Here is a 27,358-nt window from a genome sequence, read left to right on the forward strand (position 1 = left end):
TATTAGAGCATAAGCTTTCGTGGGCTACAGCCCACTTCTTCGGATGCCACAAGTACTCCTGTTCTTTTTGCGGATACAGACTAACACGGCTGCTACTCTAAAGGGGCAGAGTTTGCCTTTGGTGCAGTGAAGGATTCAGAAGCTCAGCTCCTTCTCGGGCACTTGGATAAACTCTCCGGAGGCGGTGGACTGGGAAGCTCATGAGGAAGTTCTTTTATCTCTGGTGGTCGCTCAGGCTTGCCTCCTAGTCCCGCATGGTAATAGGACAAGAGATTTACTGACAGAATTTCAACTCTCCAGACTTTCAGTCCAGTAAAAACGAGGGGCAGTTCGGGCTGTTGCAGGGGAGTAGGATTCTTCTATTGCCCCGGTTTTTCCGGGGGAGGAAATCCCCCAGCCTTTATGCAGGCAATGGGAGTGGAACCTGAGTAAGGCCTGCAGGATTGGATGCTGGGGCTCCGTATTTGGAGTCTGGTCCGATCCTGTGCCGAGTGCCAGGGCAGCTGAGGGCACTCGCCACCTGGCAGGATCTCCACAGCCCTGGGGAGGAAGATGGAGCGTGGCCAGGGCCTGGTGCAATTCTAAGATTTCCTGCCCGGGGAATGTCCCCGTTTTTCAGTCACTCAGCTCTCCCCCGCGGACGCTTTCATTTCTCACACAGACGAGATAGACAGCTGGCCCCAGGAGAGAGCCAGCGCTCTGCGTAAGCCTCCGCCCCCCACTCACCCCCGAGCAGGGGTCTGTGGGAGCAGCGGGCATGGAAAGAGTTGGAGGGGAAAGGCTGGGAGGCTTGGCATGGGGGCCGTTCAGACCGCTGCGCGCCCACGTAATTGGGCTGAAGGTGCTGGGTGGGAGTTGGAGGCATGGCCAGCTGTGCTGTAACGTAGCAACGATGGGGCTCTCCAAGAGAGGCCGCTCCCCACCTCCTGGTTACGGCGCGGTCCATTGCCGGCATTCTGCTCCGGTTCCATTGGGTGGGTGGGGAAACCCGCCACAGAAATCCAGTCTGGAGGCAGGGGACGAGCCTGCCAGGGAAAGGGGAACCTCCCACCAGTCAGCTCCAGAAGAGCTGGTGAAGGCCCTGGGTCCGTCGAATGTCCTGCTGGCCATTTTTGCAGCGTAGCCGTGCTGGGTGATGGCACCGCGTGGGATAACTTGCCCCTTTGCTCTCAAGACATTCCCCATCTGTAAAGGAGGAGGAGGAGGAGGCCGTCCCCTGCCGGACTCGAAGCGCCTCTTCCCCCTGGCAGTGCAGGCCACGCTCGGCGCTGTTCTGTAACTCTTCTTACTGGGCAGGTAGCTGAGCCAGGGGTGCAAACCCACCACGGCCCAGCCAGCGGCATTTTCTCGCTCGCTGTCACCTAAGGCAGCTGGCTCTGGTTGCACCGGAGAAGGAGCCGAACTGTGAGGGTGCATCGGGGTAGGGGAGAAAACAGAGCTTTGCTTTCGCAGTCGGGCTGCAAGAGGAAATGTTTCACAGGCCGTAAACGGCCTCCAAAGAAGCATGTAGGGATGTTTGTGTGTGTGGTGGTGGTGGGGAATTGTGCAATATTCTCTGGCTGGAAAAGGTGGAAAACCAAATGTGGAGAAGGAAATGTTGCTGAGACCTCAGGGTGAAGACCTCCTTTGTGCCCCACGGCGCTCCCATGGGGCCGCCCCCAGTGCTGCCTCCCGGAGTCCCACCTGTGAGGATGCTGGTTAGGTGCATGCCAGCGAATCTGCCTTCTGCTTCTTTTGTTTCTTTTCCCTTTTCGTTTTCTTGATGGTTCCGGGCTTCTCTGAAACACAGAAAGGATCGCTCGTTGGCTTGGGAGCCCCACCCCTCCATCCAGCCCAGCAGGACTCCTGGGTTCTCCTCCCAAGTCTGACACTGACTTGCTTTGTGCCCTTGGGGTCGTTATTTAATCGCTCTGTTTAGACCTCAGTTTCCCCATCTGTGAAGTGGGGATAATACTATTGACCTCCCAGGGGTGTTATACTGAGCTAACAAAGGATGGCCTGAGCTGGAACTCAGGAGTCCTAGGTTCAAACCCCTGCTCTGTCCCACACTCCCTGGGTGACCGTAGGCAGATCACTTAATCTCGCTGAGCCTCGGTTCCCGTCTGTACAATGGGAGAATAGATCCCATCCCCCACCTGGTGAACCCTTGAGTTCCCATTCAGTTCAATGGGGACAGGATATGCCCGTTGGGCTGCAGTTCTGACCACACAACCCCCCTCCCTTACTTTATAGCCAGGGTATGCACAGGCTGCAGCTCCACATTCAGCCCAAAGAGCAGTAGATTGGCGGGCAAAGTTCCTACCCAGGCTCTTTGGGCCAAAGGCCTCAGGGAAGTCAGAGGGGTTCCCCCAGCAGAGCAGACTGGCCAGGAGGTAGAAAGGAGCCAAAGGTGGCCCCAGAACCCCCAGCTCATGCCAGGGCTGTTTCTTAGGCGTCCGGGGTAGGGGGAAGAAAAAGCAAAAAGACAAAAGTGGGAGGGCAGCGGATGCATAAAAGCAGAGATGGGCCCACCTCTGGGATTTGGGCACTGCCTCTGGGATTCGGGCACCCCAGCCTTTCTGTGTTGGGAATGGGGGGGCTCCCTTCGGACCCATCTCTGCCATAGAGAGGAACATGAGAGCAGCACAATTGAGACCCCCCCCTCTTTCTAGCAGGGGGCTGGGCACTCAGGAGCAGACTTGGGCTGTGTGGTTAACGGAGAGAGACCCCCCTGACCCAAAGCCCACTGGAGTCGGTGGCTAGACGCCCAGCTGCTTCAGCGGGCTTTGGATCAGGGTCAAACATTCCTCTCGGCTCTGCCCAGCAAGCCTCCGTGCCAATGTGCTGTTGTCCCTGCTCCGGCGGATTTCCCCCGTGCTGGGAGACAAGGGGATCAAACCAGGCTCTGTCCTGGGCCTGGAGAGGAGGGTGTGTCCCTCCCAGACAGCCTGTGGAGGGGGGTCTGTGCAACAGCCCCCAGTGTAGTAGGGAAAAGAGCCCTTTCCCCACCCCTGCCGTGTAGACCCAGGGTCAATGAGGGCTGGAAAGAGGAACATGGGAAAGCTGGAGGGAGGGATATTAAAGAGGAGAAACATAAAACGCCAGGAGGACCCTGGCGTCCTGTCAGATTCCTCACATCCCTGGAACTTTCGCTGACGGTGAAAGCATCTGACACGCACCCCGGGGCGATTGGGAACACATGAGAAGAGTTTGCTTGGTGCTCCTCCTCGCCGCAGCTACTCCCAGTTCCACTCCGCTGCGAGGAGCCCGGCTGCCGGGGCTTCCCATGTAGCAGAAGATTCGTTCTGCATTTTTCTTCTCATTTGTGGTACCAGCCACGCGGCCAAGCCCCGAGCGAGTTGGCTCCCGGATTGTCCGCCCCAGCAGTAGCTCCTGTCTCTGCTGGCGTGCGCCACAAAGGGGAAGTTCACACCAGGGGGGAATCGTCAAAGCCCCCTAAACAATACAGGTTTCTACACACACAAATGCATGTTCACCCAGAACAATCCCACACATTCCTGGAGAGGACAGGCTACCTAGGGCCTGAGCCAGAAGAACAGGGAAGATTCCCATTGATTTCAATGGGCTTTGGATCAAGCCCCTATGTATCTCCTGTCATTGTAAAGCCTTTTTCAAACTCCACAAGCCTATATATAAAAACTATCCCCGGGGGCCCATTCATTGATCACACAGAAGCAGCGACCTCTACAGGCCCATTGAGAGAAATTTGGGGCCCCAACACATCATGTTGGCTGTGGTCCAACCTCTCCCATTTCACCCCAGGTACCGAGGTTTTGGGGGGACCCTAGTACCCTTGTCCCCCCTTTCCTCCCCTCTTGTCAGCCCTGCCCGTCTGGGATTTAACAGCCATGTCGCGGGACAGTTTAGGACAGGAAGTGAAGAACACTGCATTCAGTCGCAGGGGGAAGGGGTTCAGAAGGTGAAGTGGAAATGCCCCTTGGGAATTTGGTCACGACACCAGGGTTGACACCCCTGATCTTGCAAAGGGGTCACAGAATTTTTATAGACACCAGTGGTCAGGCGCCAGGTTTTAGGCTTCATCTGAAGGGTGCCCAGCATCTCCGAGCCCCACCGTGCACCACTAATTCAGAGAGAACAGCGCCACCTCTGGAATGACACAGCCCTTGGTCACAGCACTAGCCTCGGCCTCTGCGTGGCTTGCACAGGCCGGGGAGGGGAAGCTCCCGCAGCACCTCGACTGTGCCATCAAAGCCACACTGCTTGGTGTGCAGGGATCTAAAGAGATGGCCACAGAAGGCACGGGCGGTGACACACACACAAACCTCCTGGCTGGTCTCTTCAGACATGTACCTTTCTTCCTCTGTCTGGCTCACCTACGCCTCTGGGCAGAAAACTAGCTAGGGGCCTATGCACTGCTGGAATACCCCCCAGAGCTGGAATTTGGTGGGCTGAAGGCCCAGTGTCCCGGGTTTGTTCACTCTCTGAACCAAGGTGTGAGCTTGTGACTGCGTCTGGAGCTTTGACAAGACGGACCCATTGCTTGGGCGTTTCTTCCCGTGGGGTTTCTGATCCAGGGGCTGCGCAGGATTGTTCCCAACTCTCTGCCTTTCCTCTCCCTACATCTGCTTTCCTTGTTGGGTGTCTGTTTTATTTTCCCCTTCTCCATCTTACCCCAGCAGCGTTCCGGCAGCGTTGATCACAGCCCATACTCTCCGTTTTGTTTCATGTCAGTTCCCAGGGTGGAATCCAGCCAATGATGTCACCTTGAGCTGTCAAGGCCCAGGAGGACAACAAGCTAAAGCCTTTCCTAGCTTCCCCCAAACAGCGTCTGTAAATCAGATTCCCTGACGGCCTTGGAAAGATCTGATGCTCCAGCGACTGCCCCGTAGGGAGGCAGAATCCCCATTCCAATGTCTCCGTTTGAAAGGAGCCCTTGCCTTTAAAACTCCCCCGGCTCTGCTCTGGTAGCGTCAAAGGGCTGCTCCAGCTCCATGCTTTGTGATCCACGGGGGGATACACTGAGCCATCAAAGGAAACTTTGACTCATCGGTGGCTCGGATGGGAAGGCTGCTCCTCCCGCGAAGTGGAGAGAAGTCACCCGAGGTATTTGATGCCGCCGCAACATCTCATTCCTTTCACTAGCCCTTGCCTCTTGCCCCGGAGTTGGGGAGGGCCCTAGTTATTCTGTCCTCTTTTGGGTCCACGTTAACCCCTGAGGCCAGACGCCTTTCTACAACAGAGACTGGGGGAGGCCTTGGGAACATGCCTGACGTGGTGGCTCTGAAGCAACAGCTACGATGACCCATCAAGGATCCTCTTCAGCATCACAGCCCCCGGGATCTTGTGTGCCAACACTCTACGGATGGTGGCAAGGAGGCCCAGGGCCGAGTCAAGATTGTTGACAGAGGCTCCCTCCAAGCCGACATATGGATTGTCCTGCCTGGATCTGTTATTCGGCACAGTGGGAGACGGAGGGGTTTGTTGTTATGGAGCAGCACATTGTTTTGAAAGGTCAGTGACTAATAAACATGCAATTGCGCACGCGGCAGGGAGGAGCAGCCAAAGCAAGACACACAACACAACACAAGAGACACACACACACACACACCAGCTTGGCTCAGTGCCAGTGGAACATCCAGCTTCAGGAGCAGTGCGTACAGGAGCAGGGGCACCCAGTTGTCACCAGTTTTCAGAGCTTGGGTGAGGAGGAGAAAGAGGAGAAAGCAACATTTCCCCTAAATTCATGCCACCTGGCTCCCATTATGCTCCCCAATGCTCTGAGTTATCCGGAATGATGAGCCAGCGGAAGATCGCTGCTCATAGGCATCATTATTAGCGGAAAATATTTGTGACTTATTATCCTAATACAAGCTGAAAGGGCCAAGAAGGAGGAGGAGGAGGAAGAATTTCTCTATGCTCAGCCTCCAGATCTCTATTTACTTCAGCCCTTCACTCCTCCTTTCCCCACTCTATCAGTCCTATCTCCCTTTCTTTTCCCCCTTTCCTTGCATTCTTTCCCCACGTCTTTTACGCGCTATCGATCAATCGATTGATCGTTCGTTTGCTGTCTCCCCCCTTTGGCTTTTGTAACTTGAAGCAATGTGCTCTTCACTCAGCGAGCCCCGGCTCAGAGCCGTAAATCACTCAAATGCTGGGGCCAGGAACTGGGATCTCATTCCAAGGGCGACAGACCAGTACTCCTTACAAGCCAGTTATTAAGAACACTCACAGCCCGGCCAATCACATCCAAGAATGAGCTCAGCTACCTTCTGGTTTCTATTGGGCCCAAAGATCCACAGCAAGGATTTTAGATTTGATTCCTAAGCAGAGAATCCCTTGCACTTGTCTGGGAAACTCGAAAGTGGCGATGGCTGGATACAGGTTGCTGGTGGCAAGAGAAGGGTCTATGTTTCAGCAGCAGGCTATCCTTGAAGCTGGAGACTCCCCAGTTTGGATAATGGGACTGGATAAGTTTGGAATTAGGGCGCAGGATGGATTTCATGGCCTGTCAAGGGAACATTAGAGCGGTAAAACCCAATTTAGCCAAAACCTCCTTAGGTCAATTCTCCTGGCGGGGTCATTTTGCAAGCCACGGATCAGAAATCACCTTTCAAATACTCAGTGTTAATTTAGCAAATATGCATGTGTATAATACTCTGCAGCTCTCTAGAGCCTTTTATCCAAGGACCTCAAAACAGTGATGTCTCACTCCACCTCTCTGAGCCAGGTATTTGGCAGATGGAGAAACTGAGGCAGACAGCAGAGTCACGTGAGGCAGTAGTGGAGTCTGGCCTAGAAGCCAGGGGCTCATTTGTCAGGCTCCAGCCTCTAGTCATGCAGGCACAGTCTGACCCGTATGGATTAGTGCCTTAAGCCACACGCCCACAAGTGAGCCAGTTGGCGTGCTCAGCACTTTGTAACTCCGTTGTCTTTGTTCTGATGTTTAACAAAACACCCTGAACGCCACCCCTGAGCTTTGCAAGTGGCTGCTCCCTGCCTCTGGTTTGGCCTCCTCCCGTATCGTGGGAGAGGAAGGCCTTGTGGCTCTGGCATAGGCTTGAGGACAAAGGGTACGGCTGCATAGCTATTTTTAGCGCAGCTAGCATGCGCCCGCAGCTGCTGGCCTAGGCTCGGCAGCTCGCCGCAGCGGGCTGTGCACTCAGTTCCTGGTTCTACCCCAGCCTCCCTGTGCGAAGTCTGATCGGTTATAGACACTTCCTGGCTCTCTCTGCTTGAGCTTCGAGCCACAGCCAGGTGTTCACAGCATAGCGGTGGGCTAGACTGACAGAGCAACCCCCCAGGAAATGGAAGTGTAAAGGGATGGATTGCAGGGCCAGCTCCAGAATTGCTTCACGCATGGGGATGCTTGTGTGAGCGCAATTTTCTTCATAGCCAGATGGATTATGGACATGGGCCTGGGCTGATTTCCAAGATGCGATCAAGGCTTCCCGGTCACGACAGGTGTGCTGCTATGGGGAAATCATATTAACTCAGCACCCTTCTCTTTGGTTGTTTAGGGACATAAACAAGGTTTGAATTTCCCCCCAATGGCTCTAAATATAAGGACTAAATCCAGTCTCCTTGGCCAACCTGCTTGGGCATCATCTCCTTCCACACCCCATTCCTCACCTCCAGGGCAATGCTTCCTCATTCTGCACTTCCTGGATTCCAGCAGGGCCGGGCAGGTCAGCACCTCCTCTTTGGTGCTCCTGACGACTTCGCGCGTCCTGGTCTTCGATCCCCACTTGCAGCCGCATGTTCTCCCCTCGTTGCTGCAGGGGCTCCATTCGCTCCAGGGTCCCATCTCACACATCTCTGGCAGGGGCAGGAAAGAGCAGTGACGCAACAGTGGCCTTTCTGCCTCCTGCAGACACACTTTGCACGGCCAAGTTTTCGCATGCTCAGAATTTCAGATTTATGTGCACAAAACCCCAGGCAGCCAGATGCGTGCGAGCACAGCTTGAGGGCGGGGCCAGAGCTTGGATAAGAAACGCTGTGGACGGACTTGTAGAGACTGCAGCCTGAGGCTGTGGGAAAACATGCCCTTCCCCTTTAATCCAGAACCAAAGCTCACTGAAGCCCATAGGAGCCTTGCCTTTGATTTCAGTGGGTTTTGCATCAGGCCTGGAACCTGAGTTGCTCTGGACTGAAATCCTGTATCTGGTGCTGGGGGATCCCAGGCCCATGCGGGATTGTTCAGGAATCAGCACAGATGGGAAAGGGCAGAGGGAGGAGCGTCCCAAGGGAGAAGGGGCAGAGATTACCCGAGACTTACCCTGGCACTCCCTGGTGCTGGGCTGGGCCGTGGTGTTAGGCGGGCACGCGCTGAAACACTTCCCTTTGTGCAAATAAAACTTCTCTTTGCATTTCATGCAGAAATCTTTGCTGAAGCAGCTCTCGCAGCTCGGCGACCTGCACTCTGCAGGGAGGCACAGGGCACCAGTCAGTGAAGCCGCCCCTCGGCTGGCAAGAGGAGTGTTAGGGCAACAGGGACGACAGAGCAGGGCACCTCTAGTCCCCCGGGGATCTCAAAGCCCATTGGCAACATTGAAAAATCCCACCCCCATGTTAGTGACACAGAAAGGTGAGGTGGCTTACCCCAGTCACACAGCAGAGCAGTGACGGAGCAAGGAATAGATCCCAGGAGTCCTAGCGCTCAGCCTGCTGCTCTAACCACTAGACCGCCCTGCTCCCCATGCAATGTAAAACTGACTGGAGGGGCAGCGTTCTTAGGCGGGAAACGAAGAAGAGAAATCCGGACTTCTCCCTTTCCGAAAGGCCAGCGCCTTGTTTGTCATAAGGTGGGGCATGGCGGGGGAGGGCGAAGCAAGAGGGAGCTAAGCGCCCCCCTCTGGACGGCAGGGGAGCGCTGCAGCTGGTAGGAGAGCTACGTACTTGTGCATCTGTTGACCTCTTGGCCTCGCAGCCCAAAGTAGCCAGGTGGGCAGGCGTGGACGCACGCCCCATACTGGCGGATTCCATCTCTCCAGATCAGCAGGAAGAGACGCTGCTGGCAGGCAATGCACCCGTTATCCTCCGAGCACATGACGCAGCCCGTGCAGTTCTCAAACAAGCCAGCGCTCGCTGCAAGAGAAGAAAGGCAGAGAAGAGAGGCTGTTGCCATCAGCTGGTGCATTGAGCGAGCCGGGAGCAGGGGGAGGGGGAATAGGAAGGAACAAACTGCCCCAGGCTTTCTTGTCCTGCATAATCCCCAGCTCCCAAGGCTGGGCTGACCATCGCTCCAGCTAGTGCAGGGATGGCTGATGTGCAACGTAGGCTTGAGAATGCCGGGGAGAAGCCAGGGAAGGAGGGAGTGGAGCTAACTAATAGGCTGGTGGAGGGCTGATTAGGTGCTGGTTTGAATGAAGTGTCTGGGCTAACCCTGCAGCCTGCTCCCTCGCTTCAGCCAAAAGGCACCAAACTCAGCATCCAGCCCCACCGCCCCCCCTTAGCTGGAAACCGAGGGGCTCTCAACTGCCGCTCATCCCCGTAGCATCTGCTAGCGAGGTGTGGAATTAGGGGCTGAGCTTCCCAGACAGAGTCCCGGTGGGGTGCTGTGGAGCTCTGGGGAGGGTTGTTCTAGGCACAGCCCGTTGGAACTGGACACAGAATAAAGCAGAGAGCTCTTGCAAGCACCTTAAGTATTGAGTGATCCCCACGTGTCACGCTGGGGCTAGGGACTCCTCCTGAAGCTAGCCAGGAGCATGCAGTGTTGGAGGAGGAGTGGGAGGGTCCCATGTGACTGCTGCCAGTGGGAGCTGAACATCGGGACGCTTCAAGGGCCGGAGAGAGGCCCCCAGCCTGAGAGAAACTCAGCTGGACAGTCTACGTGTTCACGGGCTCCTTCCCGTGTCCACGTGTTCACCTTGATACGGCAGAACACCTGGCCCCGAGCTTGTGCTCTCGCACCTACGTTTCTGCGGCGCTGTCTGGATCGGATCCAGGGCCCACCGCAGCCAAGGAAGGCACCTGTGGGTGTTGGATGGAAGTGTAGAAATGACCAGGCTGGGTCAGTGCAGAGGCCCACCTAGAGCAGTCGCCTGTCACTAGCCAGGGCCCGTCCAGCTGCATCCCAGGAAGGTACAAGAATCCCTGTAGCAGGCAGTGAGGGGATCAAACCTTTCCTCAGCCACTCCAAGCAGGCCACACCCAGGCGCTAGGGTTGCCAGGCGTCCGGAACGCCCGGCCGAAAAGGGACCCTGGTGGCTCCGGTCGGCACCACCGACCGGGCTGTTAAAAGTCCGGTCGGCGGCGCAGTGGGGCCCGGGGCTAAGGGAGGCTGCCTGCCTGCACTCGCTCCATGCGGCTCCTGGAAGTGGCCGCCAGGTCCTTGCGGCCCCTAGGCTCATGGGCAGCCAGGGAGGCTCTGTGCTTTGCCTGCACCCTGAGTTCCGGCTCAGCAGCTCCCATTGGCTGGGAACCGTGACCAATGGGAGCTGCGGGGGCGGTGCCTGCGGGCGTGAGGGCAGCGCGCAGAGTCTCACTGGCTCCCATGCGCCTAGGGGCCCCAGGGACCTGGCGGCCACTTCCTGGGAGCCGCGGTAAGCGCCGCTGGGACCCTGCACCCCGAACCCCAACCCCCTGCCCCAATCCTGAGTCTCCTCCCTCACCCAACCTCCATCCTGGAGCCTGCACCCCTGCCCCAGCCCTGAGCCCGCTCCTGAGCTAGGGGGGAAAAGTGGGCATGCGGTGCGCTCAGGGGAGGAGGCGGAGGCGGAGGTGAGCTGGGGCGGGGAGCACCCACAGAGTCGGCGCCTATGCCAGGCGGTAGCTCTCAGCTTTGCCTCCCCAGTCACACTTCTCTTGTCTACACAGCACTGGCCTCCTCCCCTCTGTTCTGTCCCTTTAAAATTCTCACTCCTAGGCCCCACTTCCCAGCACCGGGCCTGGGCGATGGCGTACAACGTGCCTGCGTGTGCCACTCTGCTGGGGCCCTGGAGACTGAACGCTGCAGACAGAACACCAGGAAAAGGATGCGTCAGTCCCACAGCCCCCTGCAGTGATACTCCATCCGTAGGCAGGCACAGCCCCAGCAGAGCCAGCCGCCCGCTGCTCGGGGAACCACGTCCACAGCAGGACAGGTGCCCAGCCTCCGTCTCCGTCCAGGGCTTGGCCTCTGTCGAGGCTGTCTGCTGTCCTGATGGGTGGGCGGGTGGGAATTAGGACACCCTTTGGTTTCACACAGGCTGAGAAATGGGGAATGACTTTTGGACCTCACCGATCGGTATTTGAACGAGTGTCCTAGAAGAGATGGGCTCCATTCTCCTTAGCTCCTGGCGTCTGTCTGCCTGTAATGATTTCTCTGAATCACTCACCAACCATCACTCAGCCCTCCCTTTGTGTCCAACATTCCTGTTTGTTTTTCATTGGCCAGTACTACAATAACATCGGCTTTTCCAGAACACCATTCACCCAAGGATCTCAAAGCACTACACAGACATTAACTAATCTCACGAGCTGAGATAGAGATCAGTCTCATCCTTCACTTACATGCACATCGGGGCTGAAGGGTCACACACAAATATACACACCCACAAAACCACTGGCATCAACCCTGGGACATTTCAGACATCCCTGGACTGTTGTTAGAACTCTTTGGAACTGTGGCTCCGTGTGACCAGTCACCAGCTGCTCTGTAAAATCAAAGGCCTGAGACACACAAGTTACTTAACTATGAACTTTACTGACCACCTCTGTACCGCAGGAGTAAAGCTCCATAAATTCTGGCCCAGCAAACATGCCAGGCAGGGCTCTAAGGGGAAGATTTCCAGGACATTCCATGGAGAGACAGGTGATAAATACGAAATGAAATTTACAGCACAGGCCAAACCTTGCAGTCCTTGCCTAGCCCATAGGCAGCCAAATTCCCATGGAGTTCGGTGAGTTCTGGGGTTGATAGGAGTGCTGCTTAAGTAAAGTACAGACTCAGGCCCTAATTCGGCAACCCATTTAAGCCCATGCTTAACTTTGAGGCTTCAGAGGGACTTAAGCACAGGCTGAAGTGCTTAGCTGAATTGTGGGCTTCGCAAAGATTGCTAGATTTGTCCCTCTGTGAATGAATAACCTTATCTAATTAGTGCCCATAATGCAGTACATGTGGGAGGCATCTTTAGCCAATTAAATAACAGTTGCACATATCCTAAAGCATGTTAAATCAAGGATCAGTTAGTGGTTAAAAATATTCCCTGACCTGAAACAATTAGCCAAGGCCTGTTAAATGTCAAAGGAAAGGGTAGAGCCAGGCATCGTCTTATTGCCCAATACTACATCCAGGGCCGTCCCTAGGGGGGTGCAGGGCCCGGGACCTGTAAGGGGCCCCCCCCTTATCATTTTGTATACAGGTGAAATCTGGTGTAGGGAGGGGACACCAGTGCTGGGGGGCGAGGGACGATGGAGAGTCACAGGATGGCACCTGTGTTAGGGGGGAGGGGGCCCAGAAAAGGGAGGGGTCTGGGGCAGAGGGGCAATGGATGGGGTCAGCCTGGCGCTGGCATGTTCCGGTGGTGCTAGGACGCTGGCAGCGGCGGGTGAGCAAGAAAAAGAAATACAACGCACGCTTCCTGCTGGTGAGTGCAGACCTGGCGCCAGGCCCCCTGCTAACTCCCCGGGCGGGCCTGCCCCCCCCAGGCACCCCTAGCCCCACCCCCAGGCCGGCCTGGCCCCCCCAGGCACCCCTAACCCCACCCCCAGGCCGGCCTGGCCCCCCAGGCACCCCTAACCCCACCCCCAGGCCGGCCTGGCCCCCCAGGCACCCCTAACCCCACCCCCAGGCCGGCCTGGCCCCCCCAGGCATCCCTAACCCCACCCCCAGGCCGGCCTGGCCCCCCAGGCACCCCTAACCCCACCCCCAGGCCGGCCTGGCCCCCCAGGCACCCCTAACCCCACCCCCAGGCCGGCCTGGCCCCCCAGGCACCCCTAACCCCACCCCCAGGCCGGCCTGGCCCCCCAGGCACCCCTAACCCCACCCCCAGGCCAGCATGGCCCCCCCAGGCACCCCTAGCCCCACCCCCAGGCTGGCCTGGCCCCCCCAGGCACCCCTAACCCCACCCCCAGGCCAGCATGGCCCCCCAGGCACCCCTAACCCCACCCCCAGGCTGGCCTGGCCCCCCAGGCACCCCTAACCCCACCCCCAGGCCGGCCTGCCCCCCCCAGGCACCCCTAACCCCACCCCCAGGCCAGCATGGCCCCCCCAGGCACCCCTAACCCCACCCCCAGGCCAGCATGGCCCCCCCAGGCACCCCTAACCCCACCCCCAGGCCAGCATGGCCCCCCCAGGCATCCCTAACCCCACCCCCAGGCCGGCCTGGCCCCCCAGGCACCCCTAACCCCCCAATGTGCGCGGCCCTGAGCAGTCACCCCGATTCGCCATACCCAAGGGACGGCTCTGATTTCAATAACATCTGCTTTTCCGTAACACCATTCATCCAAGGATCTCAAAGCGCCACAGAGATATTAACTAACCCTCGGAGCGAGGTGGTATTACATCCATGGTGGAGATAAGTAAGCTGAGGTACAGAGATGTTAAACAATATAACCAATCTCACGCCACAAAGCAGAGGCAGGAAAAGAACCCAGGAGTCCTGAATCCTTTTCCTCTGCTCTAACCGTTACATCCCCTTCTCCTATCGGAGAAACACTGGCAGCAGCTGGTGTCACACTTGTTAAAAGGGAAGGGAATGGAAGGGGAGGGGCCTTAGAGTTACTGGAGGTGATGTTTGCCCTCTATGAATCCATCCCCGTTAGCCCAGGTGCTGGTACCTGCCAGGCGAGGGCGTTGACATGAACATGAGAGAGGCCAAAGCCGGTTTGAAGAGAAAAACGGGCTAGTAAATATATACTGCACTACTACTGGAACCTCAAAGATACGAACACCAGAGTTACGGACTGACTGGTCAGCCGGACACCACGTGAAACCGGAAGTAACCAATCCGGCAGTAGTGGAGACAAAAAACAAAACAACCCCCCCCATCCCCGCCAAAAACAAGTACTGTACTGTGCCTGTATCGCATCTGAAAGGTAGGCACATCTGGGCTGCCTGTCCCCACCCCCACGTGCTGGGCAGCCACTTAGAGAGATGGGGAGGCTGAGATTCGCAGGCGAAGCTGGGAGACCGCACGGCCAGCCAAGACAGATGGCGCAGGAGCAGCACTGGGGTCTGTGCAGCTTTCCTGGAAGACATGGGTGCTGTTTTTACCTCCCTCCCCTGGCTGGGGCGGGGGGCGCTGTTTTCACACCCCCACCCCCATGGGAGGACTCACCTCCCACCCCTGCCGGCCATAAAGCTGCCTACAAGGAAGTCGCCTCGCTGCCCCTGGAACCTGGCCCAGGCCCGGAGTGTGAACTGCTGGAGCCAGAGTTAGGAACATTTCAGAGTTACAGACAATTTCCCTTCCCGAGGTGTCTGTAACTCTGAGGTTCTCCTGTATGTGTGTACATGCACACGCACACACGCACACATGCACACGCACTCACGCGTACACACACACACACACACACATGCAGAGAGCGGCTGATTTGTACCCGGACCCCAAAACTTTATTTCCTGCTCCCAGCAGAACGTGGACTCCCACTCACCCCAGAGCAGAGTCCAAGCGGCTTGGTTTTGTCTTCGCATCGTGCCTCAGCCAGCTCTCAGCCCCTCAGCCCGACCTGCCTCGAGTTTAACGGCCTCATTCAGGAACACAGGCTGTCTGCCTCAGGCACCTTGGCAGGGCAGCCCCTGCCTCTGACTTCGCAGCCCCCCTTTGGCTCATGGATCCGACTGGGACCTCAGAAGGGACCCTGTGTCCATTTGCCACATGTGGATCCCTGGCTTGCACGCACAAATTGCTATGTGGCCACCCAGCTTCCTGAGTTACATGTGCAAAATGGGCATGTGTCCATATTTGTGGGTGCAACGAAATGTGGGCACAAGTGGGTGTGAAAACGTGCAGCCTGGCTAAAATCCCTGTGGCCCTGAAGCTCTTTAGGACACAAATGATCCCAAGGCCCGTGAGTATCTTCTATAGGACCCAGACTGGGATGGGGATAAAGCTGAGTTTATTCTGCTCAAGCTCCACCCACAACCCCAGAGTCACTGGATGGCTCTGCTGAAACCACCAGCAATGGGATAGTTAAACCATATTAAAAGGGAGGCCCCCGTCCAGGTACAAAAATGCACTCCTACTTCGTCATCTAAAGGCACCGCACATGCACACACAAACAGCTGCGTCTAGTCACACTGAGAAGGGTTTGGGGGCATTTGTTCATATAAAGGGCTAGACATTTAATATTTGTAATGAGATCTTATGTTCTGCAGTAACTGCACCAGAAGCGCTGGTGTGCCCCCAAGCGCTGATTCAATCGGTAATGGATCTTATTGCATTAAGCCAGGTTTTTCACATAGCCAAAGCTTAATAAAAACAAAATGGGCAAAATAAAAATCCCAGGGGCTGAGAGAGTCTCTATATCGATACCTCTGGGGCTTGATCCAAAGCCCACTGGGAGACTTCCCTTTCCCTTCAAAGAGGTTTGGATCAGGCCCTTGATTCTCTGGGCACTTTTGTTGCATCTGCCACTTAAACTGCCCTGCAGCTGCATGTGTTTGCATGCAGTAAACATACATACAGCTGCAACAGAGTGTACGGAACGTGCATATCGTTTTTTGTAGTGTAAAGAACCATAAAATGGTCCTCAGCAACTTTAACAATGGTATCGGTTCTTAAACAAAATGTAGGTTCCAGCTGTCCTGGTTGCCCAGCCTAAGGCTCTGATGTGTCCCAGCAAAATAGAGTTTAAAGCCAATTAAACAGACGGTGAAAGTCATGTTAAGTGACCCAAGGAACCAGTGAAAAGGAGGCTTTGCTACACGTGCCAGGGAATGTTAGTTGACAAGAATCTCAGAGAAGATGGAGCCACACTTGATACCAAAACCTAACCAGTTAAAATACAAACAGCCAGATTCTGATCTCACTGCCCACCGGCAGGACGCTACTGACTTCCGAGGAGCTACTCCTGATTTACCAATGTAAGCAGGATCAGCATCCCACCCGTAAACCTTTTTCTTCCTATAAAGCATTTGAAAGGCACATGTGTTATCAACAGAGATTTTTCATGTTGTCAAGACATTGATCTGCCTGCCAGCTTCCCCAGTCATAAGTGAGACCAAAATGTGACGCTGATTAGAATCATAGAATCATAGAACTGGAAGGGACCTCGAGAGGTCATCTAGTCCAGTCCCCTGCGCTCACGGCAGGACTAAGTATTATCTAGACCATCCCTGACAGGTGTTTGTCCAACCTGCTCTTAAAAATCCCCAATGATGGAGATTCCACAACCTCCCTAGGCCATTTATTCCAGTGCTTAACCACCCTGACAGTTAGGAAGTTTTTCCTAATGTCCAGCCTAAACCTCCCCTGCTGCAATTTAAGCCCATTGCTTCTTGTGCTATCCTCAGAGGTTAAGAAGAACAATTTTTCTCCCTCCTCCTTGTAACAACCTTTTATGTACGTGAAAACTGTTATCATGTCCCCTCTCAGTCTTCTCTTCTCCAGACTAAACAAACCCCAATTTTTCAATCTTCCCTCATAGGTCATGTTTTCTAAACCTTTAATCATTTTTGTTGCTCTTCTCTGGACTCTCTCCAATTTGTCCACCTCTTTCCTGAAATGTGGCGCCCAGAACTGGACACAATACTCCAGTTCAGGCCTAATCAGTGCAGAATAGAGCGGAAGAATTACTTCTTGTGTCTTGCTTACAACACTCCTGCTAATACATCCCAGAATGATGGTTTTTTGCAACAGCATTACACGGTTGACTCATATTGAGCTTGTGATCCACTCTGACCCCCAGATCCCTTTGTGCAGTACTCCTTCCTAGGCAGTCATTTCCCATTTTGTGTGTGTGCAACTGATTGTTCCTTCCTAACTGGAGTACTTTGCATTTGTCCTTATTGAATTTCATCCTGTTTACTTCAGACATTTCTCCAGATCATTTTGAATTTTAATCCTATTCTCCAGAGCACTTGCAACCCCTCCCAGCTTGGTATTGTCCTCAAACTTTATACGTGTACTCTCTATGCCATTATCTAAATCATTGATGAAGATATTGAACAGAATTGGACCCAGAACCGATCCCTGTGGAACCCCAGTCATTATCCCCTTCCAGCATGACTGTGAACCACTGATAACTACTCTCTGGGAACAATTTTCCAACCAGTTATTCACCCGCGTTGTATTTCCCTAGTTTGTTTATGAGGTCATGTGAGGCAGTATCAAAAGCCTTACTAAAGTCAAGATATGCCAGGTCTACTGCTTCCCCCCTAAGCACAAGGCTTGTTATCCGGTCAAAGAAAGCTATCGGGTTGGTTTGACACGATTTGCTCTTGACAAATCCATGCTGACTGTTATTTATCACCTTATTATCTTCTAGGTATTTGCAAATTGATTGCTTATTATGATCTACATGTTGCCTGGGATTTTACGTAAGCAGTACCTAGCGTTGTGCAATGGGCAGAGTATTGTGCTCAAATTGTGGGTGTGTCCTGTCTGTGCATTAAGGCGGGGGTCCAGAATGCCCCAGCAGGTCTCCTGGGAGAGGATGCTGCTCTACCCTGGGACCAGTCTCTTGTGGTTTTACATTGTGGAGAGCTTGGGCAGCTGTGAGGTGGCCGTTTAAGGCAGGGGCTGCGCCTCCCAAGGGCGGGTCTTTGATACGGGTTTCCCAGCGGTCTGTAATGTTGCTTACAGCACATCCCATTTAAGGGAGAAAGGAATCCTCCTCCAGAACCACTTCGTAGGGGGGTTTGCACACGCAGAGTGGGGCTGGCAGCTTGAGCCTATCACCATTATTATCTATTACCCGGATTTCCATAGCCGCTGGCATCCTCGGTCAGGATGCAGGCCCCAGTGTCCAGGCACTATAGGAAGATAAAGTGTGATCTGGTCACTACCCCGAAGAACTTACAGTCGAATAGCCGCGCACCCCTGGTGCTTCCATCTCCATCTTCTCCCGCCCCCCCCGCACACCAGTGTGTGACTGTCCTTTACAACATCCCCTTCCCCCCTGCAGCCAGCTGGCATTCCAGAGCTGGTCCCGTTTCCTGGGCAGTAGCCGGTTCAGAATAACAGCACAGGCATCTGCTCCAAAGCAGTTATACTGCAGCCCCCGTGCTTCCCGTCGTCAGTCCGTCTTCACACGGGGCCGCATCCAAACCCCACTGAGATCAATGACTCCCACTGACTTTGGATCAAGCCCTCAGTGGAGCGTCCCTGGCAGGGGCATCACTACAGAGGGGAATCATGCAGGTTCCCCCGCCCCCAGCAGCTCCAAATGCGAGGAGTGGGGCACTAACCAGGTGGACAGTGTCTCAGGAAAGCAAAAGCAGGTGGGGGTGGGAGGGGGGTGATGTCCTTCATTAACCACGTTCACTACAGCTAGCTACTGTACCACCGCAAGGGAGTCCCCAGCCCCTGCTCCAAAGAGCTTACAGTCCAAACAGACGAGCCCGGCGCTACAGCTGCCAGAAGCGCTGCTGGGCTTGGGCAACGAGGGATGCCGCTTGGCTGCCCCCTCCCAGGAGCCATGTCCACTCTCAGCAGGGCCGGCTCCAGGCACCAGCTTAACAAGCAGGTGCTTGGGGCGGCCAAGGGAGAGGGGCGGCACGTGCGGCAATTCGGGGGTGGCAGGTCCCTCACTCCCCCTAGGAGCGAAGGACCTGCCGCCGAACTGCCGCCGCCGATCGCAGCTTCCCCCCCCCCCCCAATTGCCGCCGCCGGTCGCGATTGCGATCGTGGCTTTTTTTGTTGGTTTGTTTGGGGCGGCAGAAATGCTGGAGCCGGCCCTGACTCAGACACATTCCCAGTGGCCAGGGCAGAGGGGCTGCTGTAAGTGGCTCCTTTAGAGAGTCCCTTCTCAGTTTAACCCTTTGTGGAGAGGTTTCAGAGGGGTCGCCATGTTAGTCTGTATCAGCAAAAACAAGGAGGAGTCCTTGTGGCACCTTAGAGACTGACACATTTATTTGGGCCTAAGCTTTTGTGGGCTAAAACTCACTTCATCCGATGCATGGAGTGGAAAATACAGGAACAGCTATAAATACCTGAAAGGATGGGAGTTGCCTTCCCAAGGGTGAGGTCAGTCTCACGAGACAAATCTCAAGCCAACCCACGATGCTGAATGAATGGCACTGCTGCCAATCATTGCATGGGGCAAGCTGAGGCCTGGAAGAGGAAAAGGTGTGGGTCTCGTCACTACCCCTCTCTGCAGCTCGGCTCCCCATCTGTAACAGGAGGGTCCTAGCTCTTCCATGCCATGCGTTGATTAGTCAATGGTTCTGGGGCACCTTGAAAATGTCAAGGGCTCTGTAGGTGCGCAGCTAGGGTGGGCAGCGGCCACAGGCCTTTCATGCCAAATCCCCAGCACCCACTGAGACGTGAGGACCACCGAACAGAGCCGAAGAATGCTAGCCACTGCTTACTGGACGCCTGCTGACGACACTCCCATGAAAGGAGCCCTAAGGTTCTCCTCTCCCGTACACTAGGGTATCACCACTAACTAAAGTAGATTGACTCCTGATTTACGCCAGTGTAACTGAGATGGAATTGGGCCCTATTGCATTTGGAGGGAGTGGGGGTCTGGGAGAAGCTTCTGAAGACAATAGAGAAACCCCAGTTACAGGTAACAATTTAGCAATTCCTGTTGCTCAGTGAGAGGAGGAGGGAGATGAAACCTCAGCAGCTGCCTTCAGCACAAACACCACTGTGCGCTGCCTGACAGCGAGGGACGCAGCCCCCGGGAGAACCCGGCAGCTTCCTTGGGGGCGAGGGCCCCGGTGCCACATTCCAGCTGACTGCCCCAAAGCAGCATCTGTCCTGGCTCCCGTGCCTGGTTCTTTTACACAGAGGCATTTGCCGTGGCTGCTGTCTCCCCCCAGCCCCGTTTTCAGATCCCAGGGACTCAAACTGGCACCACGCTGTGCTGGGAGGAGGCTCATTGTGGCCACGAGGATTCGCTATGGCTTGGCTTTCCCCTCCAGTTAATAATGCACCTTGGACCCATTAAGTTGTTATGGTCGACATTACATATTTGCTAAATGCCTGCAACATTTGTGTTCCTAGCTGCAGCTGGAGGGACTTCACTGAAATGCCGAGGGATTTACGAGTGTCTATTGCGCTTTTAGGTTTTTATGATATTTTTTGCATTCTCTGTCGACAATTTGTTTGGGAGCTGGGAGCGGAGCAGCTGAAAGAAGTTTGTAGTTCCCAGCCTAGCTTGGGATGGCACCAGCTGAAACAGACAACGTCTATGCTACGAACCATGGGCATGTGTCAGAGTGCTGAGAACCAGAAGCTGAGCCAGCACTGGTTACTGTAAATCCACTTAGTTCCCCCGGAGAGGGCCTGATTGAGGGGAGGGGTGGCTAATTACTAGTTCAGCCTGAGCGGGGCAGAGCTAAGGGGATAATTAGCCCGTTAACTGCCAGACTGGGAAAGGAGCACCGGAAGGAAGTGGCAGGAGAGCCGAGCCGAGCCATGCCGGGGTACAGGTAGATCTCGGCATGGAGCAATCTCTCCCCTCTCTGATGATTGTATAACACTAGAATTGCTGCCCGGGGCTGTACGAGGGTGATGGCTGATAAAGCACAAATCCAGTGCTCTGCGGTGTTACAGACTGGGGGGATCAAAGCCATTTCTAGGAGAAGGCAGGAGTGCAGGGCCATGCCTGTCCCAGGGGCTCATGCCCGGCGTGTACCCACGCTCACACTAGCTCTCAGCGGGCTAGCACGAGTATAGACAGCCGTGTAGCAGCAGCACAGGGAGCGTCGTGGAGGCAGGGCCCAGCTGCGCCGTATAGAAACCGGCCTGAAACCAGTGGGTTTGTGCTCAGCCCCACTCAGCCGGGCCCCCGCTGCCACTCTCTGGGCTATTTATACTCACGCTGGTTCCATGAGCGCGACACGAGGGGGGCCAATCACACCCCTCGCCTGTAGCATAGACCTAGCCATGGAGAAATCACAAACAAAACGGTTTCCTTTCTCGAGTTCTAGCTGTGCTCAAAGTGTAAGAGAAGCAGCTTAGAGTAACGCATCCCCCCCATGCAGCCCACACAGGCTGTTTGCGAGCCCTCTGCCTTTTGGGCACCAGCCCACTCTGCTTGGTGAGTTTGGCCACGTCCCGTAAAGTCACATGAAGGGCGAGAAAACATGAGTGTTGGTGCTGATCCTGGCCTCGTTTACACCAGTGTAGCTCTGCTGGCTTCAGTGGAATTCCTCCTGATTTACACCGGACACCTGATTCGTGCAGACTCCAAACTGGTGAGAATCTGTAGCTGTGGGAAAAGTTTTGGAGTGCATTGATCAGGCAGCCCTTGCTCATAGACTGCAGAGGGAGCTGTGCCTAAGCCAGGCCTGCAGGGCTGGGCCCACTCCTTGGGTCTCAGCGGGCATAGGCTGAGGAAAGTGCGTTTTGATTTTGCAGCCCCCATCGGGAAGGTGTGGGTTTCACACAGTCGTCCCTTGAACCAAGGGTGGTTGGGAGTCAGGTTCCATTTCATCCAATCCTCTGGAGCTGAGGAGAGGGGAGTGTACATTTTTGGGAGAGGGAAGGGAATGGAGCAGCAAACTCAAGGCCCAGACTGGTAACTTCAACAGCGAGCAGGAGAACAAGTGAGATGCACTGGTTAGCACTGTCCCTTCCAAGCACCGAGATGGGGAGAGGGAGGTATGCACCAGCCCTGACAACATGAATGGGAACCATGCATATAACGATGGGAGGAAGCCTTAGAAAAAATTCAAGAAAGAACTAGATAAATTCATGGAGGATAGGTCCATCAATGGCTATTAGCCAGGATGGACAGGGATGGTGTCCCTAGCCTCTGTTTGCCAGAAGCTGGGAATGGGCGACAGGGGATGGATCACTTGAGGATCACCTGTTCTGTTCATTCCCTCTGGGGCACCTGGCATTGGCCACTGTTGGAAGACAGGATACTGGGCTAGATGGACCTTTGGTCTGACCCAATATGGCCGCTCTTATATGTTCTTAGACATAACCCCCAGCATGAGAGCATGTGAAACAGGATTAGTTTTGTGGAAGAAGGGAGAGCGGGAGTGAGGCCAGCGAAGAAATAACTGATGCCAAAAGGAGCGATTGTAATTAGAAACGTTCTTTCAAGTATTGATTTTATGTTGCACGCCTCTCACCTGCCTTGTATATGGGTGGGTGGGTGTGGAGTCATTAGAGATGGTCCCAATCCAACCCCCCCAGACACAAGCACTCCCAAGCTGTGCATGGAGTTTACAGGTCCCATCATGACAGCCCTGGGCTCCAAATCCCTCAGATCCACATTTTGCAGGTGGGGCATAGCTCTGTTATTGATGATGCTGATGCTAGGAGAAAAAGGGACGCGAGAATCCCAAGGTAGCACTTAGTTATGCACGTGAGGTCTTTGGTCTGATTGACTCGCAGACTGTGAGTACATCGGGGATTCTGGCTCCCATCCAGCACATCACTCCTCACATGCTGAAAGCTAAGCAGGAGCAAAGGTGCTTTGCTGGGGCGGAGCCCCTTTTGGTACATGAGCTGGCTGAGAGAGCAAAGAGAAGTTTTGCGTGGCTAACGCACCAGTTCGTACAAGCCTAAAAGTCTTTCTTTGCTCTTCTCTCTCGGTCAGGTCTCAGTCCGATCCCCTCAGCTGGGGCTGGCCTATTCCCACAGACACTTCAGGCTCTGTATTAACATCCAGCAGCCAGGGTCATGCTGCTGCACCTCCTTTGCTCGGCTCTGTGCTACTGGGGAACTGTCCAGCAAAAGAGCCCCTAGGGAGAAGAGCAGAAAGGATCTCAGTGACTCCGTCAAGCAGAGGGAGCCAATGATACAACCGAGCAAGAGCCACACCCAGCTGATGACTCACTTTCTCACCTGTAAAGATCAGAGAGGGAGGGATGGAAAGGAAACTTGACCCATCTACCATCAGAGGCGTGAAGTTCTGGAACAGCCTTCCGAGGGGAGCAGAGGGGGCAAAAAACCTCACTGGCTTCAAGACTGAGCTTGGTACATTTATGGAGGGGATGGTGTGATGAGATTGCTGACAGTGGCATGGACCTGAACTGCGACGGGAGATGGGACGCTAGGTGGAGAGGGCTCTGAGTTACGACAGAGAATTCTTTCCCAGGTGTCTGACTGCTGGGTCTTGCTCACATGCTCAGGGTCCAACTGATGGCCATATTTCGGGTCGGGAAGGAATTTTCCCCAGGTCTGATGGGCAGAGACCCTGGGGGGTTTCACCTTCCTCTGCAGCATGGGGCCCGGGTCATTTGCAGGTTTAAACTCGTGTAAATGGTGGATTCTCTGTATCTTGAAGTCTTTAAACCATGATTTGAGGCCTTCAGTACCTCAGCCAGAGGTTAGGGGTCTGTGACAGGAGTGGGTGGGTGAGGTGCTGTGGCCTGTGATGTGCAGGAGGTCAGACTAGATGATCACAATTGTCCCTTCTGGCCTGAAAGTCTAGGAGTCTAGGAGACACAAGATGGGGTGTGCAGGTAAAGTCTGATCTGAAGCCAACTGAGCTCAATGGGAGTCTTTTCATTGGCCACAAAAGGCTTTGGATCAGGCCCTTAGTGTTTGAGGTTGAGAGTTCTGGCCTCACGTAAGGGAAGCGGTGCATAAGGGCTGTCCATGCTATGCTACTCTGCCAATGGACTTCAGTCCTGACCCTCGATAGCCCTGCTGCTCTGGGCTTGGGCAGCTGTTCCTCAGAATCTATTCATTGCTCAATTTATGCCACCCAGAATCATTTGTACCAACCACTGTGAAGCATCCTATGATCTACTAGAACCTGAATAGGGAACATATCTGAGCCATGTGGTAGCTTGAAGTTGAGCTATAAATAGCCAACATGCCTTCAAAGGAGGAATTAGGCATCATGGGTATAGAACTCCCCTTGTCCCCCAGGATATTTCCTTTTGGGGTGTTCCCCAAATTCCCTTTGCTGGACCACTGTACAGCTACTGGCTGGCGCTATCATTCTTTGATGGATCTGTGAAGGTTTAAATCTACAGTGTGGACAATAACCGAGAATTGTTTGAAGGTCAAATCCCTGAGACCATAAGGGGGACCCTGGGCCCATGAGCAATCGCAGGCATCTAAATCATCAGTGATCGTTTTTAAATATTTCTTTCACTCCCTAATGTTTCACTATATCAGGTCTTGCTATTTCTAAGTTGGCTGGAGCCAAGGCACCTGTGTTCGCTAAGCCACGGCTCTGATTTGCCTTTCAGTGGCTTGGCATTGCTGGAACGCCATTCACATGTAGAGAGTAATTCCTGATTTACACCCATGTAAGTGAAATCTGAATCAGACCCAGAGGAGGGTAGGTGACTTGCCCACAGGAGGCAGATAGTCAGTGGCAGAGTCAGAACAGAACCCAGGAGTCCAGACTCCTTTCAGCATTACAAAAACCACCCCTCCCACAATCACAGACAATGAGCCGGATTCTAACCTCAGTTATGCTGGTATAAGTTTGAAGTTTCTCTGTAGAATTTAAGGGGGTTTCTCCAGACTTACACTAGTGTAACTGAGGTCAGAATCTGGCCCCATATTTTGCCCCTCTTGATTAAAGCAAATTCTCTTTACAGGCTCGCTCCTCACAAGCCCCCCGTAACAGACTTCATGCCGAATCCCAGAGGCGTGCTTGCCTGCCTCACTGCTGCTCTCAGAGGAAACGTTTGGCATCTGGTTAGTCTCTGCAGCCAGAGACAATCCCAAAGGTATTGTCTGGCTCTCAGAACGCGCTTCACACAACACCAGCTGAAGGATGAAAGAAAATGGCAATTGGAGAGACTGAGAATGGACCAGACTCCAGGATCCCTATCCCCCGTCCCAGGATGAGAGCAGCCAGTGGCAATTACTGGACCCTGCAGCAAAAGCCTTGGACTCCCTGTGTTTCTCCCATGAGCAGTGCAGCGAACTTTGCTTGGCTACGCAGCCTTGGGGCCATTTGTCTTAGACATGTTGTGTTCGTCAGTTGTGCAATATTTTCAATACGAGATGAACTGACGCCATTTGTTTATCTACACCGCAGAGTCAGTGGGCCAGTTCCTCAGCTGACGTAAATGAGCACAACCCCATTGATTGCCATGGAACCCCATGGATTTACACCAGCTGAGGATCTGGCCTTTTGTATTGAATCTTCAGAACATGAAGAACATCGGCACATGCCTCCAGCATGGTTGGCACATACCATGTGCGATCACAGGGCTTTGCAATGGATATGTCTTGCACAACACATAATGAACACCCGCCCGTCAACTCAACACCTTTTACAAAAGCACACAATAAAAACAGAGAACATTGAGTTGACTCCCATGAGACAACTGAGTAGCCCTTTTCCCATTAACACTGGTCACTTCTCCAGCAGACTCTGATTACAAAAGGGAGTTGCTCAGGACACAGGGCAAGGTATAAAAACAGGGGCAGTTCTGATGGCTGCAGAATTCAGACTGATCTGTCTGACGGCCCTTTTGCTACCTATGTGCCGGTGAGAGGCGCTTCCTGCCCTGCTTCGAGCCAGACTCAATATGATCTTCATCCAGTGCTGGGCATTGGCTCTGACCATACGTAAGTGCTAGACATCAGCGGAGGCAGAAAGGAGATGCCAAAGGAGGCCACTCCTCAGCCAGGTGGTGCAGAGAGGGCTGCGGCCGGGAATGGTCTCTCTGAGCAGGTTTGTTCTTTCATGGAGGGAATCTATCTGCAACAGCAGCTGGGAAGAGCAAAGCCCGAGCCTTCAGACAGCAGTCGGCTCGCGGTCCCCAAAGCCAGGCTCAAAACGTCTGTTTCACCCAATGAATCCCAGCTAGCGGAACGGACTAGGGACGTTCACCAAAGTAGAACTTACCTCAAAGAGCCAAACTTACCCTTGGTGCAGTTGACTCAGAGATGACACCCGGGATGAATTTGGACCAAAATGTTTGAATCTGTTTAGTGAGGAGCCGTGGCCCTGACTTTCCCACCCTCCCCACCCAAACAGAAATATCGACACTGGAAAGGCTGGGCAGCCAATCTGCTGTACGCGGGATTTCAGTGCTCTGCAATGGCACAGCCACTCGCCTGGGGCCCCGCCATGGTAGGTATTGCTCCCCTACTCTTGAGATGAGGTATTGCACAAAACTTTGAATCACCATGAAAACCAGCCAGTTCTGCACTATCGCAGAGCCATTGCTTTGCCCTCTGATACCTCGCACAAGCTCTCCAGGTGACAGTCAGCTAAATTATCCATCCCCCCTTCCCCAGAATGACCCGCTCGATAATATACAGAACTCTCCCGTTGTGCTTTGCCTCTTCCGGGCACTTTTATAAACCCCAACTGAGCTAGCCCCACAGCAGCGCCGCGCAGCAGGGAAGTATTCGCCCCACTGTACGGACGAGAGCGAGCTAACGACGCGGGGGACACCAAGGGATCGAACGGCAAAGTTTGTGTCTGCTGTCGTGAATTAGCCCCGGCCTCTCATTTTGCATTGCTCAGTGCCCCGTCCCCTATAACTTAACCATCTGGTTCAGCTCCAGGTACAATTAAAATGCCCCCTGCATGCCTCCCTCATCCTACGGCGATAATGTTGCCAGCTGATTATTTTTTTGCCCCACCTGCCAATTGTTCCAGTTGCTCAGGCGCTCTCTGAGCCCAGGCTGCCCTCCCCGAGCACAGCTCTGCCTGTTGCTCTCAAGCTCGAAAGGCGAACTGCAGCGTGTACTGTACCTTGTTTCGTCCTTCTGTTCTGCAGGAGCATTTCCATGGAGTTGATGAATAACAGCAACATGAAAAGTATCCACTGCATCTGGGCAGGAGTAATTTAGGGCAGGAAAGGAATCAGAGCATCCAAGCGGCTGGCGTGCCTCCTGTCGGATGCAGACCGAGCGAGGGCGGTGGAGGGAGAGAAAGTGGCTCTTGCAAAAGCAGAGCTCACAGCATCCCACGAGTGGCTCGAGCAGTCACGCAGCAAAGCTGGAAGGTGGCACGAATGGGGCATCGAAGACCCGGGCAGTGCTCAGTCCGCTGCTGGGATCATGGTGCCGCAGAAGTGATGGCCGGTCCAGGGAGCTCGTCCTTTATATGCAGATCCCAACCTCCCACCCTCACACCCCTCCAAAAAATCCCACAACAACAAACCAACTTGCAAACAAATTGGCTGGAGTTTACCACTCAGAAACGCTTCAGGCTCCACCTCAGCTGGGAAGTGACCCACTCTGCCTCTGCACGGCACTTGTACCTCTGCCAGGCCTGAGAAGTCAGGTTCAACGCGGAGTCCACTGCTCAGAAACTCGGGGTGGAGTCAAGCAAATTAACCCTGGCTGTGCTGGCAAGCTTTGTTTCATCCCGTTCCCTGAATCCCGGTGCTCCCCTCACGAGGTGGGCCAGCCCGTGTGAA

The 27,358-nt window shown here is 54.4% G+C and overlaps 1 protein-coding gene across 1 annotated transcript; it reads right to left on the reverse strand.

The window, feature by feature from the left end:
• Positions 1–1,698: 1,698 nt before the first annotated feature.
• Positions 1,699–26,767, reverse strand: RSPO4 (R-spondin 4). Its single transcript, XM_065414926.1, has 5 exons — positions 26,689–26,767; positions 8,857–9,045; positions 8,237–8,380; positions 7,591–7,776; positions 1,699–1,778 (listed from the first exon to the last, which is right to left on the reverse strand). Exons 1-5 carry the CDS (start codon positions 26,765–26,767, stop codon positions 1,699–1,701), a joined length of 678 nt encoding a protein of 225 aa, XP_065270998.1.
• Positions 26,768–27,358: the final 591 nt, after the last annotated feature.

This window comes from Emys orbicularis, chromosome 12 (assembly GCF_028017835.1).
Source record: "Emys orbicularis isolate rEmyOrb1 chromosome 12, rEmyOrb1.hap1, whole genome shotgun sequence".
NCBI lineage: Eukaryota > Metazoa > Chordata > Testudines > Emydidae > Emys > Emys orbicularis.

Excerpts from the sequence above, each read along its gene's own strand:
- RSPO4 (XM_065414926.1), bottom strand. The coding sequence starts at position 26,767 with ATGCAGTGGATACTTTTCATGTTGCTGTTATTCATCAACTCCATGGAA. Across the intron at positions 9,046-26,688 it reads GAACAGAAGGACGAAACAAG|CGAGCGCTGGCTTGTTTGAG; the intron begins GTACAGTACACG and ends CTTCTCTTGCAG. Across the intron at positions 7,777-8,236 it reads CAGCACCAGGGAGTGCCAGG|AGATGTGTGAGATGGGACCC; the intron begins GTAAGTCTCGGG and ends TGCCCCTGCCAG.